This window comes from Exophiala spinifera, assembly GCF_000836115.1.
Source record: "Exophiala spinifera strain CBS 89968 unplaced genomic scaffold supercont1.4, whole genome shotgun sequence".
NCBI classification, from domain to species: domain Eukaryota; kingdom Fungi; phylum Ascomycota; class Eurotiomycetes; order Chaetothyriales; family Herpotrichiellaceae; genus Exophiala; species Exophiala spinifera.
In genome coordinates, this window is record NW_015622516.1 from 2,528,641 (window position 1) to 2,556,264 (window position 27,624).

Below are 27,624 nucleotides of genomic sequence, written 5' to 3' on the forward strand. Positions count from 1 at the left end.
CCTGTCTTTGTCGAGGATTCTCTCACTTTACGCAGAATGAATCCCGAAGGGTTTACACGGGGCTTATTAGATCGGATATGCATTATCGCCTTGACATCGTGTGCCCTACGACTTTGCAACCACCATTGATGCTCAATGGAAGCAGATCTATTCAGACACTTACCACAACTCGAGTTCTCAAGACAAGCACAGATCTATCACTCTACTATTCGTTCCAAAGGTCGGGATACCAGATGCTGACACTCTACTCTACTCCTATGCTGATTGTGAATGGTGATGCTCGCTAGCACGCCGAACTGAAACGCTGAAATAAACCTTGGATGCTAACCCAGTGTCTCCCATCATTCATCACCCCTTGTTGACACAGCCCACAGTCACAGTCTCAGACAGAACCTTGACACACACTCGGCTTCTCGATCCCATTGAACAGGAACATGATCGTCACGATCAACTTCCCAGCCGCAGACAGCAATAATGCTGCTTCGCTTCCCACTTCGCGATAGATGTACGCCCCAAAGAAGGCGCCCGCCACAAGAGCCGCAAGAAAACTTGCACGTCTCGTCCTGGGTCTGTTGCTCAAGGCAAGTAGGTTCTTATCAATGAGCAAGTCGACCCAGGCCGCTGTGGCCATGGCCGTACTGATTTCAGTCATACTCAAACTCCGACTCAGCACAACTTGGCTTCCGGCCGCGAATGCCAGTAGCCCAATTATGATGACCGTGCTTGTGCCTTCGACATGAATACCGTAAATGTATTGCAGTGCTGCGGCAATGAAGACCAACCCTGTCTGGAAGAAATTGCAGAAAACAATCCACGCCCGATTCCGAGGTCCGATTATGTGGCTCAGTTGGCCGGTAATGTACCCTGCGAGAAGAAAGCAGCCGAGACTCATGCCGATGTTGGCGGTGATGAACAGGTCATGTGTGGCTCCAGGTAGGATAACGGCCATTGCGAGCATGACGGTGTTTCCTGTCTCGAATTGTCAGCCTGTGAAGTACTAAGGCGAGGAAGATGAGAGCGCCAACATGCCGGTCTGGTTGGATGCAAAGCAGTGGTAGTCTGGGAATGTGGTCACGTCTTGAATGCCGGTGCAGAAGCTCACAATGAGAAGCTCGATCTCAGCAAATATATCGACTCGGATAGGACTGGAGAGGTGGGTGCGCAGGCGATTGAAGTTTGACCCGGACTCTTTCACCTGGACTTTTCGAATTTGGTCGGTGTTGGCTTGTTGAACTTTCTCCAGGATCGGGCCATTTTGGAGTGGCTTCTCGGCTGTTGGTACGTTAATCTCTCCTGAAGTGAGGACACTGGCGCCGACAACATTGGGTGTTTCAGTGGCCATGGTCAAATGTACTGGAAGCAGAAAATGGCGTTGAGACAACGGAATCACGCGCAAGGAAATCGCTCACCGCACGACAAGACGGCGCCCAGAAATCTTTAAAGCAAGAGCAAGCCAAAAGCAGGCGGTCAGTTGGCACGCTCGTGTCCACTTTGCGGTGTCTTGAGCAAGACGCCGGACTCTCGGGGACCACGATCTATTCAGCCCGCGGACAGCGATACTTTTTAGCCGACGAGCCGGTCGTGCGGCAACTTACGACACGCACCACCATCAGCACCCCCAGAAACCCTTCGATTCCGCAGCAAACGCGAGAAGAATCAGGCACTTGATTCCATGTGGAGTTCTACTGATGCCAAGCTGTCCGTTATCATAGGCCATCCGAATCTTGAGAGATGTCCTCCTCGAATCCTGGGCAGCTTGCGCCCCGCGACACTTCAGATTGGTATCATTTCAAGCAAGAGACTGTTCTAGTGGGCCATCAACTTTCTGCACTCTTGGTCATCGCTTCATCGACGCCGATTATGGGTGTGATCCGAAAGCGCCCGCCACACACACCAACAATTCTTTTCGCTTTCACGTGCCCCTTCGTGGGTGTCCTGGGCTTCACGAGCTGATCAGACTGCAGTGGCATTGTTAACGCAGTATACGAGTACCTACCATCTCTCCAGCATTCAACTTGCTACGAATCAGATCCTCGAGAAGCGCCTGCGCTGCACGCTCCACTATCTGTACGCGGATGTCGGTGCCGAAACCCGTCAATGCAGCGTCACACTTTTCGCGCTTCATGGGGTCGGGTTGTGCCCCGGGAACGGCTAGTGAGGCAACGAGGGAAAAAACGGAGTTCAGAGAAGATTTTGGCCTGCGCCGGAACACATGATTGAACACATCCAACCCGTCATTGATGGATTCTTGACCAGTAGTAGTCATCGTAACAGAACACAACACCACTCACGCCTGACAGAGGGTCGCATTCCCTCGCACGAGCGCGAATACCTGCGCCCATCCCATAGGGCCAAACCCAAAGCTCTCAGCAGGCCAACGTGCTCCGCGCTCTTCACCACGCTCCGGAGTGATAATTTCGGTGCATGACTACGGTTCACATACCGACAACACTACCCGCCGAGCCCGAGACTGACCTACGACAACGACGCGCGAGTCTTCTGCAGAAACCTATCCCATGCCTCGAGTGCTGGCGCCATCTTCTCCGGCTGGAAAGTGAAATGACACCTCACGAAGCCCAGCAGTTCCTTCTGTCGATCTTCGCCAAAGCACAAGCTGCCTGGGCTGAGCAACACTCCCTCCTCGTCTAGCAAGGCTTTGCAAAACTCGACGTCGTCAATCGGAGTTCCTTTCCAGGACAGCCTGATGAAAGCAGTCGCGGCGGCGGTTGGTTTCGTCCACGACACCATGTCGCTGTTCTTCTTGACGAAGGCGTCCAGCAACGGCAGATTAGCGCGCGCGTTGCCCAGATGCTTCTTGAGGATGTTGGGGCGGCACCGGTCGCTCAAGGCCTCGGCGGCAACGACCTCGTCAATGTCGCTGGTCGAAGTGAATGCGTAGAACTTGACGTCGAGGATTTTGGAGAGAATTTCCTGGTCCTTGGTCACAATCCAGCCTATCCTCGCGCCGGTCAGACCCCATACTTTGCTCATGGAACTCGTGACGACGACGCCGCGACCGGTGTAGTGGTCGTCATGCTCGACGAACGAAGGGGAGCCTGCTATGTTACCGTTGTCGTCTTCGTGGTACAGCGGTCGAAAGATCTCATCTACCATTACGATGATGTCGTGTTTGCGCGCAACGTCCAGGATTTGCTTCTGTGTATCTGCGTCCAGGTACGTGCCCGTCGGGTTGTTGGGGTTGTTCAGCACGATCATCTTCGTGTTCGGGCGGATCAGCGCCTCGAGCTGGTCGACGTGCAGCTTCCAGCCGTCGGAGATGTCCAGGTTCCAGGACGACACCTCGCAAGGGAACCCCTTGGGTTGGCCGGAGAGCTGCCCGTACGTGGGAAACAGCGAGATGACGTGGTCCCCGCTGCTGAGCAGGGTGGTGAACACCATCGCATTGGCCCCCGTCGTGCCAACCGCCGTCATGACCTGGTCGGGCGAGATGCCTTTGTACAGGTTTGCGATTGCGGCGCGGACTCCAGGGCTGCCGAGACCCATGCCGCCGCCGAGTTTGAGGGAGCGGACGTCCAGGTTTTTCGCAGTCGTGTCCGGGTCGGACGAGAGCGAGATCAGGTCGGCGATGGACATGTACGGCGTCGCGCTGCCTCCGAGACCATATTTGACTCGATCCTCGGTTTCCCGAATGTACTGATTTGTAAGTGACTGAGTGTACAAAGTGTGTGTATGTGTGTGCCTGTGCGCGTGTGATGCGAAGATCAAGCGAGGTAGGTAGGTAGGTAGGTAGGTAGGTAGGCAGATAATAGACGATGGGCATTTTTTGTTCTTGTTTAGCAAAGGACGAACGTACCTTGGGCAATTCGAAAGTAGGTAGTAGAGCCATCGTTCAGAGTTGAGATTCTCGTCACGTAGTAGAATAGAATCCTTGACGCACACCTGGCTTCTGACTCGGGTACTCGGTATTGTGTAGCTCCCCACCTGAGGTATCTAGGTAATTAGTTGGTACAGTAGTTTTGTTGTCTTCCCGCAGAGAAGGGCAGAAAGGCAGAAAGGCAGAAACATAAAGTAGGTGGAACATAGATAGATATATGTCCCCGGCCCCCTGTGGTGATAGAAATCTACGAGCTGTCGGAAGATTTGTAATGTTATCGATGTGAGTCTGGGATGCGAACCGGTGCTTGATATGGTAACTAACTAGTGCGTTTATGTTTGTATGTATGTAGATTTCACAAGATGGCGTTGCGCCCTTTGGAAGACGAATTATTGAGTCATCTTCATCTCTCCATCTCTCCACGTACAGGAAAAGCTTAACCAGATCGACTTGCATCCGGTTTTGGGGGGGGGGCGGTTTTAGACAGACACTGTTCCGGTGTAAAAACTCGTTCCACTCCGTCCGCACAGCCAACTACTTTCAAGGAATGTCTTGGGGAGAGAGACGGCGTCAAACTCCTGCACCGTTGTACAAACTTGACACCCAGGAAAACTTAGGTGGCCTTGTGTACAGGTTCGCGTAGGTCAGTCCGTCCGCACCAGCGGCCGATACACGATCACGGATAAGCCCGGTTACCGTCGGCCTCGGTCGGTCGCACTGCTTAAACAGAAAAGTATCCACACCGGGGGAATTAAGAGTCACTCTACACCGCCGTTACCTGTCGTAATCAGATACGAATACGACCAGGTAACAGAAAGAAGAAGAAACAAAAAGCGTGGGAGAAGTGTGACTCGCCCTCACCAACTAGACCACCCATTTGGCCCAACGGTTCTATGCCAGCGAGGTAAACCAGGGGAAGATACGAAGCCCGTGATACAGCGAGATATGGTGACGAACGAGTCAGTTATCATGACGGTGTCGTACGGAATTCACCTTGCAAAGGACCACCGCGTTGTAAAGAAGACGTCGCCGTCGGAGGCTCCCGCAACCCAGCCTGTTCAACACGGGGCGACCTCTACCGGTCCCTCCTCCTACAGGCCACTAACTAGTTACCGCAAGCGACCTCGTGCCATTTCACCCTTTTGAAACTGAAATTATATCAACCAGTGGCCTAGTAGTTCTTGGTTTGTTACTTCGTCCGGCCTTCTGTAAAAGGTCAAAAGGACGGTCTAGGCAACTTTTGGCCCGTGATATTTATCATCTTGGTCATTGGTAATCTACCAGCTTCTTTGTTAGCCCTGATCAAGGTCTTTGTTTCAAGTCGGCAAGTGCGGTCATATAAAGATCAACATGCGAGAGCCAGTCGGTCTGGTTACCACGACGAGTACTAGCAATCGCTTTCCGGTAGCATTCAACCACTTGCGGCATGTTACATCCACAAAGCAGCACGTGGTCGACGGATCCATTGCTGTTGCAGGTCACCCACATCCAGAATTCGCTTGACTGCGTGTCCATGGCCGTGAGCTCAAAGGGGGTGCTGAGAACCGTCGTGGGCTGTTGCTTGCGGTCCTGGAGCAACGCCGAGCTCGAACAAAGGTCGCAGTGAGCACCGGAACGAGTGAATGCCCAGATGACCAACGCGGCGTGGTACAAACAAGCGGTCGTCACGGGGTTGACAACGACGCGGTGAGAACGAAAGTGATAGAGGCTCTTCTGATTGCCACAGAGCTAGTTTCGGGAGGTAGTGGAGGGCATGATTGTCTCGACCTTTACTGAGAATAGCTCTGCAATGAGATAGGTGATGCAATATAGCCTATTTAACAGATCTCTTGAAGAGCGAAGAAATCATCTCTACGTAAATCGGGAGGGAGGGGCTTCTTGTAAGCTTCCCCTCTATTCAGGACTGTACTTCCTGCTATGCCAGGTGGTATGCTTCCTTGTCGCGTTCTTTGCTCACTCAGTCGCTAGATATATCGGCGAAATGCCCCACTCAATCTTCCCTGTATAATCCTGGAGCCACAAGGATAACCTGGAGAATTTCGTCCGTGAACATTTTTGCTATACTGCTATTGTGTGACGAGCAATTTGACATGGATTTCGGGCGGGTCGGTGGACTTTCGGAGCAGATGTGGAGTAGAGTTTGTTGTGTTTGCAGCTGCTACGGCTTGAGCGCGAGATCAATTAACGGTCAGCCCCATCCGGTGAACCTGGGGGGTACTCGGCAACAGCGTGGACGTGATTTGCGCTCAACGGAGACATGTTTAATACTCCGAGGTGCTTGACAATGGCTTACTTACAGATTCCCAACTGGTTGGTGCTTTTGTCGTACATCTCAACTTCAGAACAGCTGACCGAGGCTCCTAATCATCATGGCGGCAACTTATACGGCGGCTGTCATTGTGAGCACGGCCAAGCCGTGCGACCCGATCCAGTACTGGGAGTCAAAGGTAGTGGCCCCTGAACCGGGAGGTGTTCGATTGAGAGTCATTTATGCCGGTGTGTGTGGTACCGACAAACATTTCTGGGAGGGAGCAATGACGTTTCCCATTCCATACGTGCTGGGCCATGAGGGCGTGGGTCGCATCGAGGCGTTGGGAGAGGGCGTCACCAAAGATCATGCTGGCAAGCCAGTCGCGGTTGGCGATGTTGTATACTGGAATCCGATCGCACCATGCCACGCGTGCTACCATTGCACAATTACTAAAGACTTTACTTCATGCGCCAATAGCACTTTTCTCTCGCCAGCAACAGAACCGACATTTGCATCGTATACTGAAGTGGCGAACCTGAAGCGATTCAACGCATTTTACAAGTTGGCGCCGTCCACTCCAGTTGAAGCAGTCATTTCACTTGGATGTGCGCTCCCGACCATTCTTCAGGCTCTGGATAACCTTGGAGGCATCGACTTTGGCTCAGATGTGGTTGTTCAAGGATCCGGCGTGCTGGGCCTAGCCTCCATCATGATGGCAGTTCTGGCGGGTGCTAAGACAATTACGGTCTTGGATGTAGTCCAGAGCAGACTGGACATGGCAATGAAATTTGGTGCCACTAAGACTATCAATGTCAAGGACTTTCCATCATCGCGGGACCGGCTCCAGACCATCCAGGAGTCTTCAAGCTGCCCAGATGGCGTTGACCTCGTTATGGAATGCTCCGGCAGAGTCGAGAGTTTCGCGGAAGGCATCAAGATGCTGCGTACTAATGGTAAATACCTGGTGATCGGGACTTTTGCTGGTGAAGGGCAAGCTTTAGTCGATCCGTTCGAACTCGTCCGAAAGTCTCTCAGAATCATCGGCACAAAATTTGCGGCGCCCCATCACTACTACAGAGCCGTGCAGCTTGCGGACACGTATCACGAGCGCTTTCCTTTAGCAGAGTGTGTAAGCGCGAAGGTGCCTCTGCGGAACACCGAGAAGGCTTTTGAACTGATTGCATCCGGAACTGTTGTTAAGGTGGTCATTGACCTTGAAAATAGCGCTTAGTGATATAGAGCACCTGGTACAAGGCTGTGTCTATCATTCTTGGCTGTATCGAGAAATGCATACTCATGCTCCCAAAATTCCTTGATCTTCCAAAAGAATGCACGCCAGGATTCGCTATGCACGGCAAACGTGTCGGCATATCTGGTGGGGAACATCGTCGGGAGTATGGCTGGGGTAAGGTTTCTCAGGCGTCTCAACTGAACAACTTTGAGCAAAATGTCTCCACTTGATCACTACCCCTGTTGCTGGCCGAAGACCTCCTCAATTCTCTTTTGGCCAGAGAACTGATGTCGCTGAGTTTACATGATTGTTAAATAGATCTAGATGTTTAAAGACTTGTTCACTGACACAGGATCTTCCCCGATCAATATATCTTCTATCTCATCCTTCACAGCCCATTAGAGAGAATTTTGACACTGTTTTACCCAGCTCCAGATCGCCTGATATTGGGCTCGAGGAGTTTAGATACCCCCGGATGAAGCTCCTCTCGTCATTGGTGGCGGCTGCCACCTCACTTTTAGTCGCCAGCGGTCACCTTCAAGTCCATTATCTAGAGTCGTCAGAACCAACATTATGTTCTGTCTCGACATTGGTGGTGGGCTCAAATGCCGCCATGCTAATCGACCCTCCCTGGTTCACGTCAGAGGGAGAAAAGTTGGCAGCATGGACCAAAGAGAAGCTAAATGGCAAGCCGTTGAACGCGATATTCACAACAAACCACCATCCCGACCATACCTGGTCAGCTCATCATCTCCTGGGCGTTTTCCCTGAGGCCCGATACTACAGCACCCCTCAAACTTACCATAATTTTGTCATCTCCACCCAAGATAAAGGTACCTCTATTCAGGAGCCCACGTATAGATCGATGCAGTAACAAAGTGCAGTGGAATTTTGGAAGGCCGTTGTTGGGCCCGGGGTGAGCGGCGCTTTCTATCGCTCCCTTTCGTCGGAAGATTTGTTGGTGGCCAACAGAACTAACTTTGCAAAGCATTTTCCAGATGTTCCCGCCGTTCCCGAGCCATTCAATCACACAATATTTGTTCTCCCAGGCGATGAAAGCTCCCCGATCGTACTCTTGAGCCCTCTCGTTGGTAAGTAATCCGCGATGGCGCCCAGAATACGTCGCTGAGTAGTTGTTCAAGGCGATGCCGTGGATCATGCTATCCTTTGGTTACCCAAAGAACGGGTCGTCATCGCAGGAGATGTGGTATATGGCCGCAAATATCCTGTTCTTTTGTCCGATGCACCGACTCTTGATCTAGCGGAGTCGTGGGTGAACGCTCTTAAACGTAGGTCGTCGCCTGTCTTTCAGATTCGGGTATCTTGAGCCAAAGTTCTCTCCACACTGACTTTCTTTCCCAGTCATTTCGGCACTTGAGCCAGCGCTGGTGATCCCTGGTCACTCGGCACCCGGCGAGACACTTGATGGGCATACCGACGTCAAATTCACCCTTGACTATGTCGAGTGGGGTATCAAGAACATCCTCGCGGCTGCCGAACAACCAACTCCAAAACAGATTTACGATGGTCTGTTGTCGGCATTTCCAGACGCTACAAGAAACGCGTCCTTCTTGGCCAATGTCACAGCTGAATCTCTGGGCAAAGATGGGACTATCTGGGAGGAGAACATCCACGAAGATTTGACTCTCAGAAAGCGAGGCGTTCTCGATGCCTATATTTTGAGCGGCAAACCAGCTTCGGCCTCGCAACAAGCCGTCAAACACAGTGAGCTGTGAGAACGAAATTAATCAACATCATCCCCCTGAACCTTTGTCACTATGTGAGCAGTCTAAACTTTGTGTCATCCAGTAGACTTGTGACGAGCTTCATATAGGCATTCAGGCAAGGAGATGAGATCCTGGACGAAGCCTAGCGTGGCTCTACCAAATACAAGCAAGGACCAGGGACCTATCAATGATGATGCAGAAAATTCCCTAGAAGGCTTCGCAAAGGCGAGAATGAAGGCGGGTCAATGCGGTTCTGTTGCTTTAGAAGTTAGATGCTTACAAACTGCTTTTGGAAGCGAGCGCAACACTCTTCCGGTGAATCAGCCATAAGGTCGTTAGTCAATGAAGCCGTGAAAAAATTCTTCTATCAGCACTTCTGACTAAACCAAGTTTTTGCATTTTATGCTGAATGCCGACACCTTCGCACTTACTATGCATTCACGGACGCCTCGACGTAACCCTTCCCAAGAAGGTTGGGTGCATTTACCAGACACGTTGTCATTATACTGATTCGGTTACGTGGCGTTTGCTTCAAGCTCGCAACCCAGTTCGGTGCCGGTGAAGTGTGTTACATGGTATGTCCGTTGGGGGACTGTCAAGTAAGTTCGTCGTGTCCAAGATCCCAGACGCCGTGCTCCTCGACAGAGAGACTTCAGTGCTCCCCGCCTCGTTCGCCATTTCCACATTCTATGGTCGGTCTCTTTGAGCTAGAGAGCTAATGCAGCTTTTTCTGCCTGGCACTTTCGCCCCGGGGCGGTCGGGCAGACCGTCTCGATCTGGGAGGGTCAGTTCGTCGTTTGGGGATTACCGAGATGATTCAACTTGCTGTCGCGTGTGACAGGCATAACGTCGCCGTCGTCGCCACGGCCAGCACCAGGAACCACGCCCAATGCCATCATGAGATCACTGTTTATGAGGTGGATGTACTCTCCTCACACCTCGCTCCGCCTCCGCCTCATGGTTGTTGTTGAGGAGGAGGAGGAGGAGGAGGAGGAGGAGGAGGAGGAGCAAAGGAGTCATCTCATAAGCGCATTGGCCACGTCCATGTGAACGAGTTAGGATCGAGCGACGGAAGGTCTGGGAGGAGTCTGGGCTCAGAAAAACGTGGCATTAACGATCCTCACCGGACGCTAATGATGGTAATCACACTGTACCTGTGGAAAGGTACTCGTCTTTGATGCGATCGGGTCAGGGATCGGCTACCTACGCATACTTCTTGGGCGAGGGCCGGAGGTGGAGTTCTGCTTCAAGGCTAGTGAGGCCAGACTTCACTTTCCCTTTTGGCGACCGACAAATCGAAGAAGGTTGCGAGAAATGTCTTTGGGTACTCGGAGTCGGGACGTTATTATCACATTATGTCGTATATGCTTCATACATATAATATACTGGACAGCGCAAGATTAGTGTTTGTACATGGCTGACATGTGCCTTGCAAAAATCCACCATCCATTATTACTGCAAGAACTAGTTCTACGCCACAGACGCAGGGCTGGTGGAGAAGCACGCCCGGGTGCGAAACTTTGCAGGAGATTAGTAGTAGTTACGCCTTTGACGCAACTGAGAAACGGGACAAGTTGAAGGCCAAGCCCAAGCCAAAGGTGTCAGGTCAGGTTGTCAAGTGGGAATTGGAACTTGTTTGTTCCTTGCCAGATGATGCAGCCGATATGCAGAAGAAGGGGGGTGGGTGTCTGGACGTTCACCTTACCTACAGTAGGTGGTTGTTGGTGTTGTTTGGCAAGGGGGGGGGTCAGGAATAGCTTTAGCCGGGTGTATTGAGTTAGACTCGAGCAAGGATACTTTTTCCACAGCCGCAAGACTAGAAGATTTTAACTCAGAGATATCTTCTACTCGCTCTGCTCGCCACAGTGTATGAGTGAACTGTAACACAGTTTGTCAGATGCTCACCGAGCCCCTCGTACATACAATACAGAGGAAAATTCCACAGGTCCACGCGCGCGCGATGGGATTACTATTTATTGGTACTCGCAAAACTAGAATCCTTTTTTTCTGAGCTCATCATCTGACATTTTCATGCTTCATGACACTCGTCTCTAGTTTCTGCAGAACGGAGTCCTCGTACGAGTACGACACAGTATGGAGTACTGTAGAATGGATTTTGATTTTGAGTTGCCGACGTCGGCGACTGCGGCCACCAATGACAGCGCCGGTACGGAGTAGTAGCAAAGTCAACTGAGGCGAGTGATGGACCTGTTTCAACAATAATAATAACTTTCAGTGGGTAGCATTGATAAGAAGACCGGCAGCAACTTGCCAGGATGACGAGTCCTGCTGGCAAGTCTTGCAGGGCTGGCAGTCCTGTGGTGCCACCGATGGTGGATAGTTGCGTTTTGATCGTCTCCATTAACAGCCTCGCTTTCGGGTCTAGCAAAGGCTGTCTGCCCGTCCAAGGGCCCCGGTGTTGCAGGGGGGTCCCAGGTGACGGCGAGTAACATGACGAAGGTTCAAAGTTTCACGGATATGGCGGATACAAGGAGCGGGAAAAAGCTTGTGTCAGATGCTTCGATGGTTCTTCTCTTGCATGGCCGATCGTTTGCCGAAGAGCTCTAGCCTCGTCGAAAGAGTTTGCAAGGTTATCATTTGCCCATCAGGTGGCTGCGGTGAACAGGCTCATACTCCACCCGTCAATTTATAGCTGGATACTCACTCCGTAGGATGGATCCCCTCGCATTGCCCATCTCCTGTTGGACGCACAGATGGAGAGATTTTCAGCGAGACTTTCACCGCAGCACCCAGTCAGGATCAAGGGAGGAGTAGTCCGACGAGGATAGTGCTGCTGTACTCGTGCACGACGGGTATGTGCTTCCTTGCGACGATGCAACTTTGTTGATTCATTCACCTAGCTACAAGTCCGAGTCCGAGTCCGAGTGACTCGTACTGGGGTACTGGGTACACATCCGCCCTTGGTAGCCCGGGCCCCCTGGGCAGCCAGCCATCAAAGGACCCTCTCCCTCTCTCGCTCGCTCTCGCGTGCCCTCTCTGGAGTCATGGGATACATGGGATATCCACTGGAGAAACTCCAGAGGAGACAAAAGAAGGAGGAGAACTCTGGGACCAGCGCACACAAAAGTATAAGTATCAGAGGCAGTCCCTCCCGCGTTTGCTGATCCGTTGACCTCTTATCTGCTCTGAGCACTCGCGTACGAGTGTTGTTGCTTTTTGTTGTTCCTTTTTCTATCAATCCGCTCTCGCTCTGGTTCGCATCCTCATCCTCTTGCCAAACATGGTCGCCTCCGAGAAGCCCGAGGTCGACGGCTCGAACCTGTCACACCTCGAAAATGAAAAGATTGATCATCCGTCGCGGCCTGGGACCACACGGCAAATGTCCATGGCATCCCGCCGACTCAGCGAGGCGCAGGCAATGAGACTCGCCAACGAAGCCTCGATTGTGGACGAAGAGATTGCCGAGTTCGAAGCGGCGTTGCAGGAAACCCCTATCAAGAGCACGTTCCTCAACCCCCTGATATCGTTCAACGACCCACGCCACTTCACCTGGCTCCTTGTCGGGTTCGCCTCGATGGGCGGCATGCTGTCGGGTCTGGACCAGAGTGTCATCTCCGGCGCGCTGCTGTACATGCCTGATGACCTCCATCTGGACTCGTCGCAGGTCAGCTTGACCAGCTCGGCGGTTCCCCTGGGAGCCATCGGCGGCGCGCTCATCCTGGGCCCGACCAACGAACTCGTCGGGCGCAAGATGGCCATCATCATCTCGCTCATCCTCTACACCATCGGCGCCGCCCTGGAGGCCGGGGCCCAGAACTTCGGCATGATCGTCGCGGCCCGTGTCATCTTGGGTATGGGCCTCGGTCTCGAAGGCGGCACTGTCCCCGTCTACGTCGCCGAGTCCGTCGAGAAGAAGTATCGTGGCAACCTGGTCAGTCTGTACCAGCTCATGATCGCCTTCGGCGAGGTCATCGGATACGTCGTGGCGGCCATCTTCGTCAACGTGCAACCGGGCGGCTGGCGGTACATGCTCGGCTCGTCGCTCGTCTTTAGCACCATCATGTTGATCGGAATGTTCTGGATGCCCGAGTCACCTAGAATGCTGATGCACAAGGGCAAAACTCTCGAGGCCTATGCCGTGTGGAAGCGCATTCGAGGCCTCGAAAAGGAGGAGGACCGCAAGGAGTTTTTCATCATGCACCACGCTCTGGACCACGAAGTCCGCGAGGGCGTGTCGAAGCGCAAGAGGTTCGTCTGGCTTGACTTCTTCACTGTGCCACGCGCGAGACGGTCAATTGTGTATGCCAACATCATGATCGCCCTGGGTCAGTTGACCGGTATCAATGCCATTGTACGTATTCAATTCCCTTCCCTCCTCTCCAACCCCAGTCCCTTGTGTGCCCGAAAAAAGAATCACCGTCAAAAAGTCAACAATCAAAAACTAACGCATCCTGTTTTGTCCAGATGTACTATATGAGCACCTTGATGTCACAGATTGGCTTCGACAGGAAGCAATCAGTCTTCATGTCTCTTGTGGGCGGAGGGGCGCTGCTCCTCGGTACCATCCCAGGTGTCCTCTTCATGGAAAAGTACGGCCGTCGGTTCTGGGCCAACATGATGCTGCCGTGTTTCTTCGTCGGCCTCATCCTGGTCGGCGTCTCTTACCACATGACCAGCCTCACCGGAACCGAAGGCATGTATCTGACGGGTATCATCCTGTACAACGGCTTCTTCGGATCGTACGCCTGTCTGACCTGGGTCTTGCCATCCGAGGTCTTCCCGACATACCTCAGATCCTATGGCATGGAGTCGACCGACGTCAATCTGTTCTTCTGCAGCTGGCTGGTCACATATTTCTTCACCGACATGCAGAAGGCCATGACCAAGACCGGTTTGACCCTGGGCTTCTACGGTGGAATCGCCGTGCTGGGATGGATTTACCAGATCCTGTTCATGCCCGAGACCAAGAACAAGACTCTCGAAGAGATCGACTTAATCTTCAGCCAGCCTACCAGTGAACTTGTGAAGCAGAATCTGCGCAACACAACGAGCACCCTGAGTGACATTGCTCACTTTAGGTTTGGAAAGGTCTTCGCCCCAGCCGAGGAGAGTCATGCTGGGGAAGAAGTTCACGAGGCCAAGGTGTAAGACGGCACTCATTTTCACGTTTATTCCGCCAACGGAAACTGGCTGTTGATGACCGCCCAATTCGGCATGTCCCTGCTATGCCCTGTGTCTGTAAATGCGAGCTTGTCTCGTAAATACGGAGCACGCCGTGTACACAGTACGCCCAACTGAGAGCAAAGAAATGAGGTTTTGCGGCAATGGTTTAGCCTTTAAAGAACCTTCCCAAGCCATTTAATAGCGATGTATACATAAATTGACAAAGGCAATATACGTGAACTCACAATTGTGTCTTCGGCTTTAATCAGTTGACGCCGCCTACCGTGACAGCCTGAGGCAACGGCACCTCTGACGCCGCCACCGCTCTGCCCTTTTCGTGGACGTTGCTGGTAGCAGGATTTCTGTTGTAATACTGCGTGAAATCATGCATGAGGGCATTCGCCGACAATTGCAGTTCCTTTGCAAACTCCAAATCCGTCTCTGCTCGCTTCAACACCTTCAGAAACTCGTCATTCTCCATTGCGGTGTCGGCATCCTGGTCGAACAGCCGTTTGATATTGTCGCTCGAAATGGGGTCGATGATCTCTTTGTACTTTTGCATCCGGATCTCAGAGTACTTGTCTAGGATCGAGTCGTCGGCCAGGCCGTCGTAGATGCCCACGAGACAGTCATATAGGCCGCCGATATCGACGATGCCACCTGTCAGACCCATACCACCGAATGGGTTGCATACTAGATATTCACGACGAGGGCTTCATGTCAGTGTACTGCTCCTACTGCTGCTGCTAAAACACACCAACGCATTGCAGGTAAAGGGTAAAGGAGGGTGGTGCAAGAAAGCGGGGATAACAACGTACAATGTGCCGCATCAGCAGCTAAACAAAACCTTCCAACTCGCATCTTGGGCGCTAATCTCTGATGGATCTTGTAGGGGCTGAAGTTCACAACGTTGTATTGGTCTGGTTCCGGGTGACCGGGTAGGAACGTTTTGAATTTCGTAGGGAGGCGTTCACGAAGCTGCTCGGTGGTGAAGCCTGGCTTTTCACCGTACGTGATGCGCCACAGGCCGTCGGTGCCGATGCGGGCGGCCATGAAGAAGTGCTCCGGGTGGATGATGAAGTTGGAGTCGCGCCATTTGTAGGGTTCAAAGTCGTAGTATGTCTGTGGATGTGATCGAGAAGAGGAGAAAAAGGGTTAGCTATTGATACAGACACATCACGGTCTTGCTTTCATCACCTCTCACACAGAGCACACCTCTATCCCATTCCTCATTGGCAAAGCGGGGTGTCCGAAGGGGTAAGAGAGTGGAGTCAAGAGGTTACGGTAGTAGATTTCGGGGACTCAATCGTAGGTCTTCACTCACATTTGTAGCGACAATCTGATTCTCCCACGTCTTACCGGGGAATTCCCAGTCTCCGAACAACGACCGACGCACCTGGCTGTTCGCCCCGTCGCAGCCGACAATGTACTTTGCTTCGAGCCTCTTGGTGGTGCCTTCGGGCGTCTCGACGTCGACCCAGGCCTTGTCGTCGTCCTGGCCCAGCGACACGACCTTGTAGCCCCAATTGACCGTCGCCGAGGGCTGCCGCTGCAGATGCGCGTAGAGGATCTTGCCCAGCTTGTTCAGAGGCAGGCACACCATGCGGTCCGGGTAGTCGCCCATCACGTCCATGTCGATTCCCGTCAGGTACGTGCCGTCGAGCTTCCGCCAGCACACCGAGTCGGGGAGGAACCCTTGCTCGCGCATCTCTCCCACCACGCCCGCACGGTTGAGTTCGTGCATCGCCGGTGGTCCGTAGTGTGTTGCTCGCGGGTTCTTGTCCAGTTCGTGCGTCAGATCGACCAGTTGCACGGGGATGCCACGTTTAGCCAACAACAGACCCAGGAGGAGTCCTGAAGGCCCCGCGCCTACGATTATGACCCATGGTTTCTGGGCGTCGGATGACATGATGGGCTTTTGTCGTGGTTGGGCGTGTGAGTGAGATGGCCTGGTCCGTTGTCAAGCGTGTTCGTTCTTTTCTTGAGCTGTTACTTGTGCGCAAGAACATGAAAGAGAGTGTGAAGGCACGGAGAAGGTGGGCTATTGGTCGTGTCAACTCTCAGGGTAAGTAGGGTTCCTGGCTAGAGCTCGTGGATCAAGGGATCCTGTGGCTTATCAACGAGCCGGTTAGAGACTTATATCGTGTACATAGTAGTCGGCAGTCGTGCACGACCATCCGGGGCACTGGCTGAACTGGGGAGGACAATGTGGGGTTGAGGAAAATGGATCTGGTAATGATGGGGTCTCCTTGGGGAATGCTGGTGCGCCACACCTCTTACGGTCCGGTTCTGCCAGTGAATAAGGTGATATCCTCATATGATGGCCTGATCATTATTCACTCTCACTTGCTATGATCTCCCCCCATTGTCTCGGGGATACCCCTGGTCACCTGTCGAATGATGCTCTCTAGACTCTGTCGTTCCAGGCCTAGAGAACCCAGTGTCCGACCAAAGTCCAGCCCAGCCACGAGATACCCGGCCCCACAGCCATTGAAGTTCAAGGCCACAGCATAATTGACATATGCTCCTCTCCGGTTTCCTTGTGCAAGGAGCTGATGACCTTCTTCCAGAGTACTCGCCACACTCACTTCAGTGACTTTCCACGTCTTGCCTGTGACGTGCTGAAATACCTCCAGCACTTCCTGACCCGTGTACTCCACTTCAGCAACATAGATGCGCTTGTTCCTCGTCTCGGCGTCCGGCAACAGTAAAGAAGCAACAATGGCATTGGCAACGAACCCTACTGTGCACCCTGTGGCTTTATGTTCCCCTTTTTCGTACAATACGGCCTCTTGCTGCGCCAGGTCAAAACCAAGCATGCCGCCTCTAAGTCCCCAGTCGAGAAAGCCACCCGTAATAAGTGTCGTGTAGGTAATATGCCCCTCGGAGGCAATTCTGCTCAGACCATCCGCCCAAGACACTCGTTCGCCGATCAAGTTGCCATCTCCGAGCGACCGAGCTGCCGAATGAGTGATGTCAAAGGTGTACTCGGACGGCATGAAGCGCTTGACTCCAGCTTGGATGGCAGCTTGAACCAATCTTGGCTCCACTGCAAACTAGCATCAGCATGGTACTTGGGGCGATAGCACCGGGGCATAGTATATATGTTGCCGTCTTACTCACACTTCACTGCCACTGCTGAATTCAGAGTCGAGATAAGGACATCTTGGCCCTGCAGAGCTTGGACAAGAGTACTGTTTTCCGAAACGTCCTCGAAATCGACAACCACAGTCCTAACATCCGAGCGTGGCTTGCGAGTCGATATGCCTCGGGTGATGAGCGTAAGGTCGAAGAGATCCCTCTTGTCTAGGAATGCCTCGACGACGGCTGAACCGAGGAGACCTGTACTGCCGACGATCGCGATGCGTCTGGGTGGAGACATTCTGCTTCAGCTTAGCCTTGCTAGGAATTTCGAATCGTTTGAGTAGCCAGCGAACCATCTTGTAACTCATGAGGATTGAACTGGTATTTATATTCATGTTCTCGTGCTACAATCATGCTCATGAAAAAATATATAGCAAATGGTGGACAAGGCATGCCACTCGGCCAGTTCGACCGTTATATCCGCCAGGTAAGCCAGACGTGCATGACTGTATTTGTCACCAGCAGACTTGTAGATTTTTCTGCAGCAATCGTCGCCAGCTTGCTCGATACATTCCAGAAATACTTCAACCTTAGCAAGCAAGAGCGAATCTCACTCTCCGATCTTACCGAATCCCTCTGTGGACATACCTGGAACTAATGGGCCCGAGCCTGCGATGTCCAGCCTGGCTAATGGATCAGAGGGTGACTATACGGTTCCAATTTGGCCAATGCTCCAATCTGCCTAGACTGTCTCCTTCATACAGAGGCTCTCTCCTCTTCCTCAATTGTCTAAACAAACACGGAGTTGTTGAAGAATATTTTGAGAGAACAATGATTCAAAAGCCGAACGATTGAAACAATAGAACCAACATCTCTGACACCCGTATGCGGGCTCGTTGCAATGAGCGACCATTCCCTGAGATTACTCCTCCAGCCACCCTCATCAAGCGCAGCTACACCGGAAACCGGTATTCTTTGGCTGCAACCCATGGTATACCACTATACAAGGCCTCGACATTCAAACTGTCCTCGAGATGATGAACGCTCCGTACCTGTTTACACGAACTACACGGGGTTCGAATTAACTTGCACACCAGTGCAGATTAAAGAAATTTCGATTGAAAGTTGGAACTTGGCCATGCGCGGGAATGGCACCCTTGAGTCAGACTGGGCTCAATGAAAAGGTTGCGCATTGCAATGGACAGGAACTTTAGGGAAGTTGAACATTCAGCGGGCTGCTCAGTGCGAGATGTGCTTGCAGAGGTATTGGATTTCTGGGATGGTACGTACGAGGACAACGCGGATGTCCCTGTCGTTGACCCGGCCTCTGGCTCTGTCTTTCGAGGTCACTTTTGCCAAGTGGAAGGCGACGCACCCGTTCACTGCGTGATTGTCCAGGAGTTTGCTGGTAAACCTTAAGGTAGGTAATATTTAAATGAGAAAAAAATAACAACATGCGTGCTTCAGTCAGAATACACTGTAATAAGTGAATGGCCATCCTTTCTTTTCGACGAACAAAAACTCATCCTATAATCCCCGGAGGAACTCGCAGGGATTATAGATTTAGAAAACCAGGGGACCTGATTTTTCAAGGAGCAACACGGATAGGACTCTCGCCCTATTGTTGACCAAAATTTGAAAGACATAATAGATTAAGTGTATATTTTCTGTAGCTGTTAATGCGTGATCCTTGAGATTGATTGCGCCAAGAGATACTGAATTATATCAAACTGTGAAGATACTGTTCCTGTACTCGACAGTATCGTTCTCGGCGAATTCTACGGTCGAACTCACAAACCCCGGGACGCATTCAGCCTCCTACGCACATTCTGCATCATCTACTCGGCCCTCTGAAATCGATCGACAGCGCAATCTCCCTGCGATTTCTTACACCCTTGAGAAATGGCCTTTACGAGCGTTCTCCATCTCGTAGCGCATCCGAAGAAAGCCCTTGTTTCACCAACATGAACGTCAGATTCTCAGGGGAGACGAGCAGAAACATGATTGACAGCCCATCAAGCTGTCAACCACGACTCGCGAGTCGCGATAACACCCAATGGGCAAATCACTGAGGCGCACGAACTGGGCAGATTGGCTCCGAGATCTTAGCAATCGCCCTTGTGGTCGCCAAAAGGGGAATCGCCCATCAGACCTCCATTCGAATCTTGTACACTCTTGATGGGGTCTTGTTGATCTTCGTGCCGGCCACCGATGCGCGTCGCTGGATTTTTACTTGTGGGATAATCCTTCCCGCTGGAGACCCAGTGTTTTTGGGTCCGGTCAATAATGGCAGCTATTGAGCTTCTCTTGACCTGGCCGAGGTCTCAGCACACGCGTCCGGGTCTCCTGTACTCGTACTCGTATCTGGACCTGGTACGTCTCTGTCACAAAAGCACAATGATGGCAACTGCACAATCATGAATAAACATGCATTTGATATCAACAGCGAGCAATCAAATATTCTACTGACGCAAAGGCTGCTCGCAACAAAACACGCTACATGTCGCGTCAATGCTACCAGCTTACAAGCACTGCCAAAGAGGCCACAATGTCTAAAAGGTGAGTCCGCGTACGTGTCACCGAGCAGTCAAAACACCATTGACAGCGTCTCGCCAAATCATGCAACCAGCGGTTTCCACTGACCCTTTTTCCCTGGCTGTTCTGGGATCTTCATTATGGCACGCTTGGATCTTATCGGATCTGGCTGGCCAGCACGAGTCGTCTGATATTCTTTTCTTTTCTCGTGTCCGAAGCTTCATTGTTATGAGTTCAGCAGGCGATATTTGAAATATAAAGTCGAGTACAATATGATATCCGAAAAGGGCCAAAGGCCAGCCAGTCCCTCGTTCACTGTGAATTTACGGCCACTAGTAACGAAGCGCATACTGTTCGCCTGTACCACGGTATTGTTACTATTGTTGTTCGTTCACCAGGCGTACTACGTACGCGAGAATATTCTGAACGATGTAAGTACTGGGCGGTCCGCGAGCTACCATATGAGAATCCGAGCTGAGTGCATGTACAGGTGTTACCCAGCACAATATCGTCAGCAACCTCATCTTCGGAAGGAGCCTCGACCGACGAGATGTATCAACTGGCACAAGACGAATCCACAAAAAGTATCGAAGAACCGACATCACCACCCTCCTCCACCGAGGACGTCCTCGAGTTCGAGCCGCAGTTCGACTACGAAGAACGAGGAGCTTTCACACCCTTCCGTATACACGGTTTCGACAACACTGGTATCCCCGGAGGAGAATATATTGGCAAGAACTTGTCCTGTTCATCTCTCGCGCATTCGGCCGAGGTTGGAGTACAGGAGTCGTTTTTCCTGAATGACAACCTCATGGAAATCGCAGCAGACCTTGACAAGCACCCCATGGTCAACTACCGGCCTACCGTTGGCAGAATTGGCGAAGACAAATTCCCCCTGTCGCAGATCGTCGAGATGTCATGGGATAGACTCGCCACTGCTTGCGTCTTCATGCAGGACTATGGCGTCTACCTCTGCGTGTCGCGAGTCATGTATCATCCCAACGGGAAAAACGAAAACTGCCTCATCAGCTTCCTACGAGGCCAGATATTCAGCGAGTCCTGGATCCATCTGGACCGGTACAGGCTGCAGTGGCAGGACCAGGAAATCGTCTTCCCCAAGATTTTCGACACAAAGACCGAATTTGAGATCAACGGGGCACTGTACGGTCCCGAAGATGCTCGCATCATCATCGAAGAAGACGTGCAAGGCGCTGAGCCGGTGGTGGTGTTCAACATGATCTCAACACAGTCCGACTGGAAGCGAGCCATTTGGGTCTTTCGTCCATTCTCCCAACGCTCGCGGATCCTCACCATTCGAGGACAAGAGGAGAGAGCACAGACGGAGAAGAATTGGGCTCCTTTCTTCGTGAGAGAGAGCGACAACGACGACGACAACAACAACACCAACAGCCTGATGAATGCCAAACGACAGCCGAGTGAACATATTCATTTCATCTGGCGGTTCCAACCGCTGACGGTTCTAAAATGCCACTTGATTTCAGGAATGTGCGACATTGTGTACGAGCAGACGACAAACCCAGAGCTGATGAGCTACCACGAGGACCATGACGCAAGTCTCAGAGGCGGGACGCAACTCGTCCCCATCCCGCTCTCGCACAAGCAATCCAGGTCCTTTGGCGCGGCTGGCGTGCAGGCCTTTGCAGCGTTCCCCAGAACCCACATTGAGAACGCAGGCGGTTGCGGCATGGCTGTCTACAGACCTGAACTGGGCGTGCTCGTCACAAACACTACGCATTACTACCTCAGTTACGGATCCAAAGCTATCGACTTTGGCCCAAACATGGTCATGGATGCAGCGACGGTCGTTGATGTCTGCACCAGAGGCCGGATCATGATCACCAACAGCATCGCCAGATGGGACATGAACGCCCATGACGCACGAGGCGCCCAGACGGATATCATGACGCTGACGCTTTCCGTTGACGATGCGACGGTGCAGGTTCTTCGGCTCAGTGGCATCTGGGACCTGTTGAAGAGTCTGCCTTCGCTGGCGGGATATTTTGGCCAATCGGGCGCCAGTGAGATTGAAGAGTTTCCCGCCATCGAAAAGGTCGCGGATGAATGGCTCGACGCTCGCGTGAGGGTGGTTGACCCCTTTGAGCGTGCCAACGCCGTAGGCTGGGACGTCCGCGCCTGCCTGGAGGAGTCGGCGCTCGAGTACGTCCGGGTCAGTTCGGACAAGCACAATCAGAACCAAGACCAGGTCAACCGTGAGAAGGAGGAAGAACGGAACAAGATCATCGAGGAGGAAGAGATGAGGAAGAAGGCAGAGCAGGAAGAGGCCGCGAGAATGAGAGAGGAGGAGAGAGCACAGAGGAATGCCGCAGCAGCCAAAAAGCAGGCCGAGGTTAAAGACAAGAAGAACAAGGGTGAGGCAGAGAAGAAGAAGAAGGAGCAGGAAGAGCAGAAGAAGAAGAAGGACGAGGAAGAGAAGGCGAAGTTGGAAAAGGAGAAGGAGACATTGGAGAAGGAAAAGGCCGACCTGGCGGAAGTGGACGAGGAGGACAAGATCGATGCTCAGTTAACCAAGGCTGCTGCCGCCGCCGCCGAAGCCATCAAGGGTAAGAAGCCCGTCGATGACGCCCTACCGAAGCACGGAGAGAAGAGACCCGTCGAGGACGACCTACGGAGACACGGAGACGACGACGGTGAGTCTGAAAAGGATGACGTTTTAGAGGCCTGGGAATACGGGAATCGTTGAGTCCCGGCCGACGAGTACCTGTTCTTACTACCAAGGAGTTCGACGGATTTGTGTTTTTCACCAGCATCAAGAGGTCGCAAGTTGAGCATTTTAAGACAACCCATCAGAGATGGGAGGGCCTGGTGGCGTCTCTTGTCTTGTCTTTTCTATTTTCTGCTGCCATTGTCCTCCTTTTTTAGTTCTCTCATACATGATAGAGTACTACCTTAGCTAGTTGGTGGCCCTTAGAATCTACCTGTATATATATACATACCCATACAAATCTAGACACATTACTACGGCGCAGGACGCGGATTCTTCGAAAGCTTGAGTCGACAACAATTTGGTTCCCTTCGGAGCTCAATTCCTTAGGTCCGTTTGTACAGGATTTGCTTAATTTCTTACTTCCTTAGTTTCGTATACGACTTCTCGTACTTGATTGCTTGTCTTTTGCGGTGAACTATCAACGCCTGTGATGCCAGTGAACGAGGTAAGAAAAAAGCGTAATACGTACCTCAGGTAGGCAGGTAGGTAGGAAGGGAGGAAGGTAGGTAGGTATACTGCAAGGAGAACATCACAAATTTTTGTTGCCTTGTACCTACGGTACATACACACTACCGACCTGAGTTTCCTCGAGCAACACCGAAAAATCCAGCACCACACCAGTACTGATCGACAGCCAGCTCATGGAAAGACACCACAGATGCTATTCGCCACAAAAACACAACCGAACAAAATCAAAATCAACAACGACCTGAGCGTGTATTGACTGCTCTTTTGCGGTCTTTCGAGATTTCCACCACGACTCGCTAGATGGTGTTCAGCTGCGGCTCATTTCAACCGTTCTTTCTCTTTGGATTCTGCACACCCATCGTCGCCATGGCATTGCCCGTCGTAGGAGACACGGCGTTGGGACTGTGTAAATCGGCCGTCGACGAGCCCCTTTCCCGCGATACATTGGTACGCCCCGCACACTGTCCGCCACTCGTAGATAGCGTCCTTGGATTCGACCTGGGCAACAACGGCACCTCGTTCGAGTCGGCGCCGCGCGTCAAGCAGTTCTCGACGGCACGGGCGAAGTTCACACACGGGATGTCCACGAAGCGCCAGAACAAGTCAGACATCCAGAAACACACCGTGCCGACGCAGCTCAGGCCCAAAAGGTACGCGGTGACCTTGCTCGAGTCCGACACCGTGGCCCACCACTCGGCGTTCAGTTCGACGTCGGCTGCGGCCCCGGTGGCGAGACGCAACGTGCGAGGCAAAATGGTGTATCCGAGCGACTTGATCACGGTGCCGTGGACGAGGTACAGCGCGTACGAGATCTTGCCGAGATACGCGACAAAGGGGTTGTTGAACAGAGGGCCTAGGGAAGGGCAGGTGGCCACACTCCAAACGACGAGAATCGAACCGAACGTGAGGAGTTTGTCGTCAACATACCATACACCCCAGTGGGCGAGGAGGGACGGCAGGTAGTTGGGCGTTTGTTGAATCTCTTGCGGTGAAGAGATCATCCAAACGCCGACGGTGAAGAAGGAAACCCACATGCACTTGTACCATGCATTCGGGAGGTGCATGAGCCTGTGCAGACCAGACCTGCTGCCACCGTGGTGCGCGTGGTCTGCGTAGTACGCTGCGCGGATGAGGTCTGTCTCGGCGCAAAGCATACCTGCGAAGAACAAGGCCGTGTACAAACGAAACGTCCACCCGGCGTACACGGCCAGCGAGAAGATGATGACCATGCGGAAGAAGGTGCGCACGCGGGATGTGGTCACCAACAACGCGAAGACGGCCATGCTGCTCTGGAACTCCTTGGGGATCGTCCACTGGTGGTCGTCGTATGAGAGGTAGTTGAGCACGTTGGTGTCCTTGTCGTAAGGGATCGTGCCGCTGAAGATGAACTCGGCGTTAGAGAGATACCCTCTCCACTGTGACGCGAGGGTGACATGTGGCGGTGGACGTTCTTTCAGGAAGATGAAGTCCGAGAGCTGCTTGTAGACAATGGATGCGTCGTCGAAGAAGCCCAAGCTGGTCAGATTGCAGGCGATGAAGCTCGCGATCAGACACGGGAGGTACAAACGGATGGCGCGGCGGAGGAAGCTGGACGAGATGGTTTTCTGGAACTCGAGGTATGATTTTGACCGGATGAGCTTCAACGGCTTGACGCTGAGGACGTAGCCTGAGATGACGAAGAAGAGAAACACGGCCGCCTTGCCGTAGTAGATCAGTCGGATGAATGGTACTCTCATGATCCACACCTGGGTGTCGCGAGACTGGTAGCAGATGACATAGTGCTCTCCGAACACAAACAAGCATGCAATGCCTCGCAGGCCATCGAGTGCCGAGATACCAGACTTTGACGGTGTGGTGGCCGACGAGGTGGTGATGAAGCTGGGGATCAAGGCGTACATGAGCCTCTTGAAGCTGCTCAAGGCGTTGAAGCGAGCGTAGCAACGGACCTGGGACAGGCCGTACCAGACGGGGACCTTGTCGACGGTCGACGAGAGGTCTTGTACTTGCCCTGTCGAGAGCGAACTCAAGGGAGCTGCTGTCTCACTGTAGTGAGCCTCGTGGTCGACATCGAGCCCGGTATGCTGGGACTGCTGGTGTTGTTTTTCGGCCATCGGAGAGCATGCAACGTGGCTACGGAGGCAAGATAGAGTTAATCGGTGGGAAGATTTCTGGAGAACGGCCGATGCCGATCTAATGAGGATTTGCGAACTCGACTAGTTAGATGCTCCGTACCAGGCCTCCTGGGTTGAGGTCTGGAGAAAGAGCTCACTAGGGGGGTTGGGTGGCACAACCACGTCCCTTGGGACTTCGGAAGCACAGATTTGGAGTCCTTGGGCCCGGTGTGACATATGTCTGCTTGGTAAAAGACTCGCTTAAGGAGAGTGGAATGCGGGATAAAAGACGTTGAACGGAAGCTCCTCGTTGAGTGGTTGTTGGGTGTCAGAAACATCGATCCCGTTCTTCACCTCTTCAACGGCCTTTTTCTGGTCTCTTCTCAGTCGTTTAACTGTGGCTGGCTCCCGGTGGACATTCCAGGTCGTGGTTTAATCCCTAGATCGGCATAGATTCTGGGGGTCAGAAGACTGTCTTTGGCCAGGGAGGAGAAGATTTGACGTCTTGGTATGTACTCTGTAGTGTGTCACATTTAAGGGGATCGGGCGGTTGGAATTCAAAGAGGTACGAGCACGAAGCACAACGTTGAACTGACACTAATTGATTGAACGTCCGACTGCTCGCTTCTGCATCCGACGCGTCAACAACGAGACTGGAAAGACAAAGAAGACGCGGATAGGGGAGTAGATCAACTACCAGGTACCAATGGATTCCAGGGGGGGGACCACATTGGTGGCTCTCAACAAGTGGGGCTTCTGGGTGCGGAATGCTCAGGGGGTTGTCAGGCATGTTATAGGTGGCATTGGCCCTGCTTTAGTCTCTACATCTGCCTGGAGCATCACTCTCTTAGGCATGGAACCAGTTAAAAGCTCCCTACAAACGTATTTCGTCTAGGCTCATTACGCCCTACATGGGCTTGGTGAAGAATTGAACCATAAGCATAGTCCAACCCTCCAACCATCCCCCATTCACCGCATCTCGGGCTCTTTTCCTTCAACACCATCGACTCTTTCATAAGATCATTATAATGTAACATCTATCCATATCTAATCTTCTGTCTGGTAGAGACATAGCGTCATCGAACTGAAAAGCTTCCACCCAGTTTCCGGCTGGTAACAGTGTCCCCCCGGTCGCTCATCCTCAGGCGTCGCTCCTTTAGGACTTCAGTTTTTCACTTGCCCTCTGCCGCTCCCTTCTTCTGCTCTTCCTTTTCCTTTGCTGCCCTTTCTTTCGCCGCCTTCTTCTTCTCTTCCTGTGCAATCATCTTGTCGACTCGCTTCCTCTCTTCTGGCGCCTCGGTCTGCCAGAACTCGGTGATTTCCTGCTGGTATGTCGTCTCCTCCAGCTCCAACTCCCACTGTGGCAGATGCATCTCTGCAACATCCATCCACGGTGCCATGCGTTGTGCTCTGAGGGATTTGTGACCGGCATGGTGGACAAGCAGGTCTCCCTCTTTGATCGAATTGGCATGGAATTTGGACTGTGGTGCGAAGGGGTCCGCAAACAACCCATTGGTCTCACCACGATTGCCAGCATAGGCATTGAACCACCTCTGTGGCACATGCGTGATGTTTGGACGGAATCGTTCCTGTTCGAGATCATCAGTCACCCAGGATTGACACACAATAAGCAACTTCACACTCACGTCCAACACCCAGATTCCCATCGCTGACTGGTCTCCGAATTCCAGCTCAATCCCAGGTTCATAAATCTCCAATCCCAGTGTGGCCGTCATCAGCCAGACCGACCATTCATGCACCCGCAGGAAAAATACGCCGTTGTTCAGTCCTCGATGGTCGTTGGTGACCAAGGCATGAATATGGCCCCATTTGTCCTCTGGGGGTAAGAAGATTTCCAAGGGGATTTTCGGGTTCATCAACACCGTGTCTCCGTCGAACCATCTATCATTCAATTCAGCAAACGACACACTCGGACAAAGGGCGTCTCAGCACCTACACCAACCATTTCAGTCGCTCCTCTGCTGGCAGGGCCAATTCAGCAAGCAGTTGGTCAAGAATAAACGCCGGCTTGGACCAATAACCTGGCAGGGTCTTTTCTCTCAGAACGTACATATTGTATCCGAAGTTTTTGTTGTGTGGGAGATGGGCGGCCAACGCTCGTTCATAGAGAGGATTAGGCTCCCCATAAAGCATCGAGAGCTTCGCGATGCTCGATCGTGGAACTTTAGTAGTTACGCTGCCAGTCGCACCGTTGAGGCTTTTGGGGCGGTGCAGCATACTAATAAAGTCGGCAATAATCGTGATGGTACATATTGCGATGGTGACCAGGCTGACAATCTTCAAACTGGCTTTCCCACCCATTTTTGCTTGAGCAGGCCTCTTTGCTCTGGCTGCCTTGAAAACAGACAATCTTGCGTCAATGTGCGGTAGCAGGATCTCTTCGGTCACACGTCATATTGCTCTAGATTATTTGGTTGGAAGTCATTCGATCGACGCGAGAGAGAGAGAGACCATGTGCTTTCTGCAAGTTCCAGCCGTACCCTGTTGCAAA

The 27,624-nt window shown here is 52.4% G+C and overlaps 11 protein-coding genes across 11 annotated transcripts; 4 read left to right on the forward strand and 7 right to left on the reverse strand.

Annotated features, from left to right (window-relative positions):
* Positions 1-382: 382 nt before the first annotated feature.
* PV08_06114 (uncharacterized protein) lies at positions 383-949 on the reverse strand (the record flags this gene model as incomplete). Its single annotated transcript, XM_016380452.1, has 1 exon — positions 383-949. One exon carries the CDS (start codon positions 947-949, stop codon positions 383-385), a length of 567 nt encoding a protein of 188 aa, XP_016236279.1.
* Positions 950-997: 48 nt separating this feature from the next.
* Positions 998-1,342, reverse strand: PV08_06115 (uncharacterized protein; the record flags this gene model as incomplete). The annotated part of the gene is made up of 1 exon (XM_016380453.1): positions 998-1,342. One exon carries the CDS (start codon positions 1,340-1,342, stop codon positions 998-1,000), a length of 345 nt encoding a protein of 114 aa, XP_016236280.1.
* Positions 1,343-2,475: 1,133 nt separating this feature from the next.
* PV08_06116 (uncharacterized protein) lies at positions 2,476-3,847 on the reverse strand (the record flags this gene model as incomplete). The annotated part of the gene is made up of 2 exons (XM_016380454.1): positions 2,476-3,654; positions 3,815-3,847. 2 exons carry the CDS (start codon positions 3,845-3,847, stop codon positions 2,476-2,478), a joined length of 1,212 nt encoding a protein of 403 aa, XP_016236281.1.
* A 2,357-nt stretch (positions 3,848-6,204) lies between these two features.
* On the forward strand, positions 6,205-7,317 carry PV08_06117 (uncharacterized protein; the record flags this gene model as incomplete). The annotated part of the gene is made up of 1 exon (XM_016380455.1): positions 6,205-7,317. The coding sequence occupies one exon, from the start codon at positions 6,205-6,207 to the stop codon at positions 7,315-7,317; it is 1,113 nt and encodes a 370-aa protein (XP_016236282.1).
* A 613-nt stretch (positions 7,318-7,930) lies between these two features.
* Positions 7,931-9,053, forward strand: PV08_06118 (uncharacterized protein; the record flags this gene model as incomplete). Its single annotated transcript, XM_016380456.1, has 5 exons — positions 7,931-8,150; positions 8,202-8,233; positions 8,306-8,408; positions 8,460-8,606; positions 8,680-9,053. 5 exons carry the CDS (start codon positions 7,931-7,933, stop codon positions 9,051-9,053), a joined length of 876 nt encoding a protein of 291 aa, XP_016236283.1.
* Positions 9,054-12,285: 3,232 nt separating this feature from the next.
* PV08_06119 (uncharacterized protein) lies at positions 12,286-14,153 on the forward strand (the record flags this gene model as incomplete). Its single annotated transcript, XM_016380457.1, has 2 exons — positions 12,286-13,356; positions 13,470-14,153. 2 exons carry the CDS (start codon positions 12,286-12,288, stop codon positions 14,151-14,153), a joined length of 1,755 nt encoding a protein of 584 aa, XP_016236284.1.
* A 280-nt stretch (positions 14,154-14,433) lies between these two features.
* On the reverse strand, positions 14,434-16,077 carry PV08_06120 (uncharacterized protein; the record flags this gene model as incomplete). Its single annotated transcript, XM_016380458.1, has 3 exons — positions 14,434-14,861; positions 14,987-15,290; positions 15,493-16,077. 3 exons carry the CDS (start codon positions 16,075-16,077, stop codon positions 14,434-14,436), a joined length of 1,317 nt encoding a protein of 438 aa, XP_016236285.1.
* Positions 16,078-16,510: 433 nt separating this feature from the next.
* Positions 16,511-17,550, reverse strand: PV08_06121 (uncharacterized protein; the record flags this gene model as incomplete). Its single annotated transcript, XM_016380459.1, has 2 exons — positions 16,511-17,217; positions 17,292-17,550. 2 exons carry the CDS (start codon positions 17,548-17,550, stop codon positions 16,511-16,513), a joined length of 966 nt encoding a protein of 321 aa, XP_016236286.1.
* Positions 17,551-20,337: 2,787 nt separating this feature from the next.
* Positions 20,338-22,509, forward strand: PV08_06122 (uncharacterized protein; the record flags this gene model as incomplete). The annotated part of the gene is made up of 1 exon (XM_016380460.1): positions 20,338-22,509. The coding sequence occupies one exon, from the start codon at positions 20,338-20,340 to the stop codon at positions 22,507-22,509; it is 2,172 nt and encodes a 723-aa protein (XP_016236287.1).
* An 815-nt stretch (positions 22,510-23,324) lies between these two features.
* On the reverse strand, positions 23,325-25,112 carry PV08_06123 (uncharacterized protein; the record flags this gene model as incomplete). The annotated part of the gene is made up of 1 exon (XM_016380461.1): positions 23,325-25,112. One exon carries the CDS (start codon positions 25,110-25,112, stop codon positions 23,325-23,327), a length of 1,788 nt encoding a protein of 595 aa, XP_016236288.1.
* A 1,172-nt stretch (positions 25,113-26,284) lies between these two features.
* On the reverse strand, positions 26,285-27,434 carry PV08_06124 (uncharacterized protein; the record flags this gene model as incomplete). Its single annotated transcript, XM_016380462.1, has 3 exons — positions 26,285-26,701; positions 26,759-27,014; positions 27,070-27,434. 3 exons carry the CDS (start codon positions 27,432-27,434, stop codon positions 26,285-26,287), a joined length of 1,038 nt encoding a protein of 345 aa, XP_016236289.1.
* Positions 27,435-27,624: the final 190 nt, after the last annotated feature.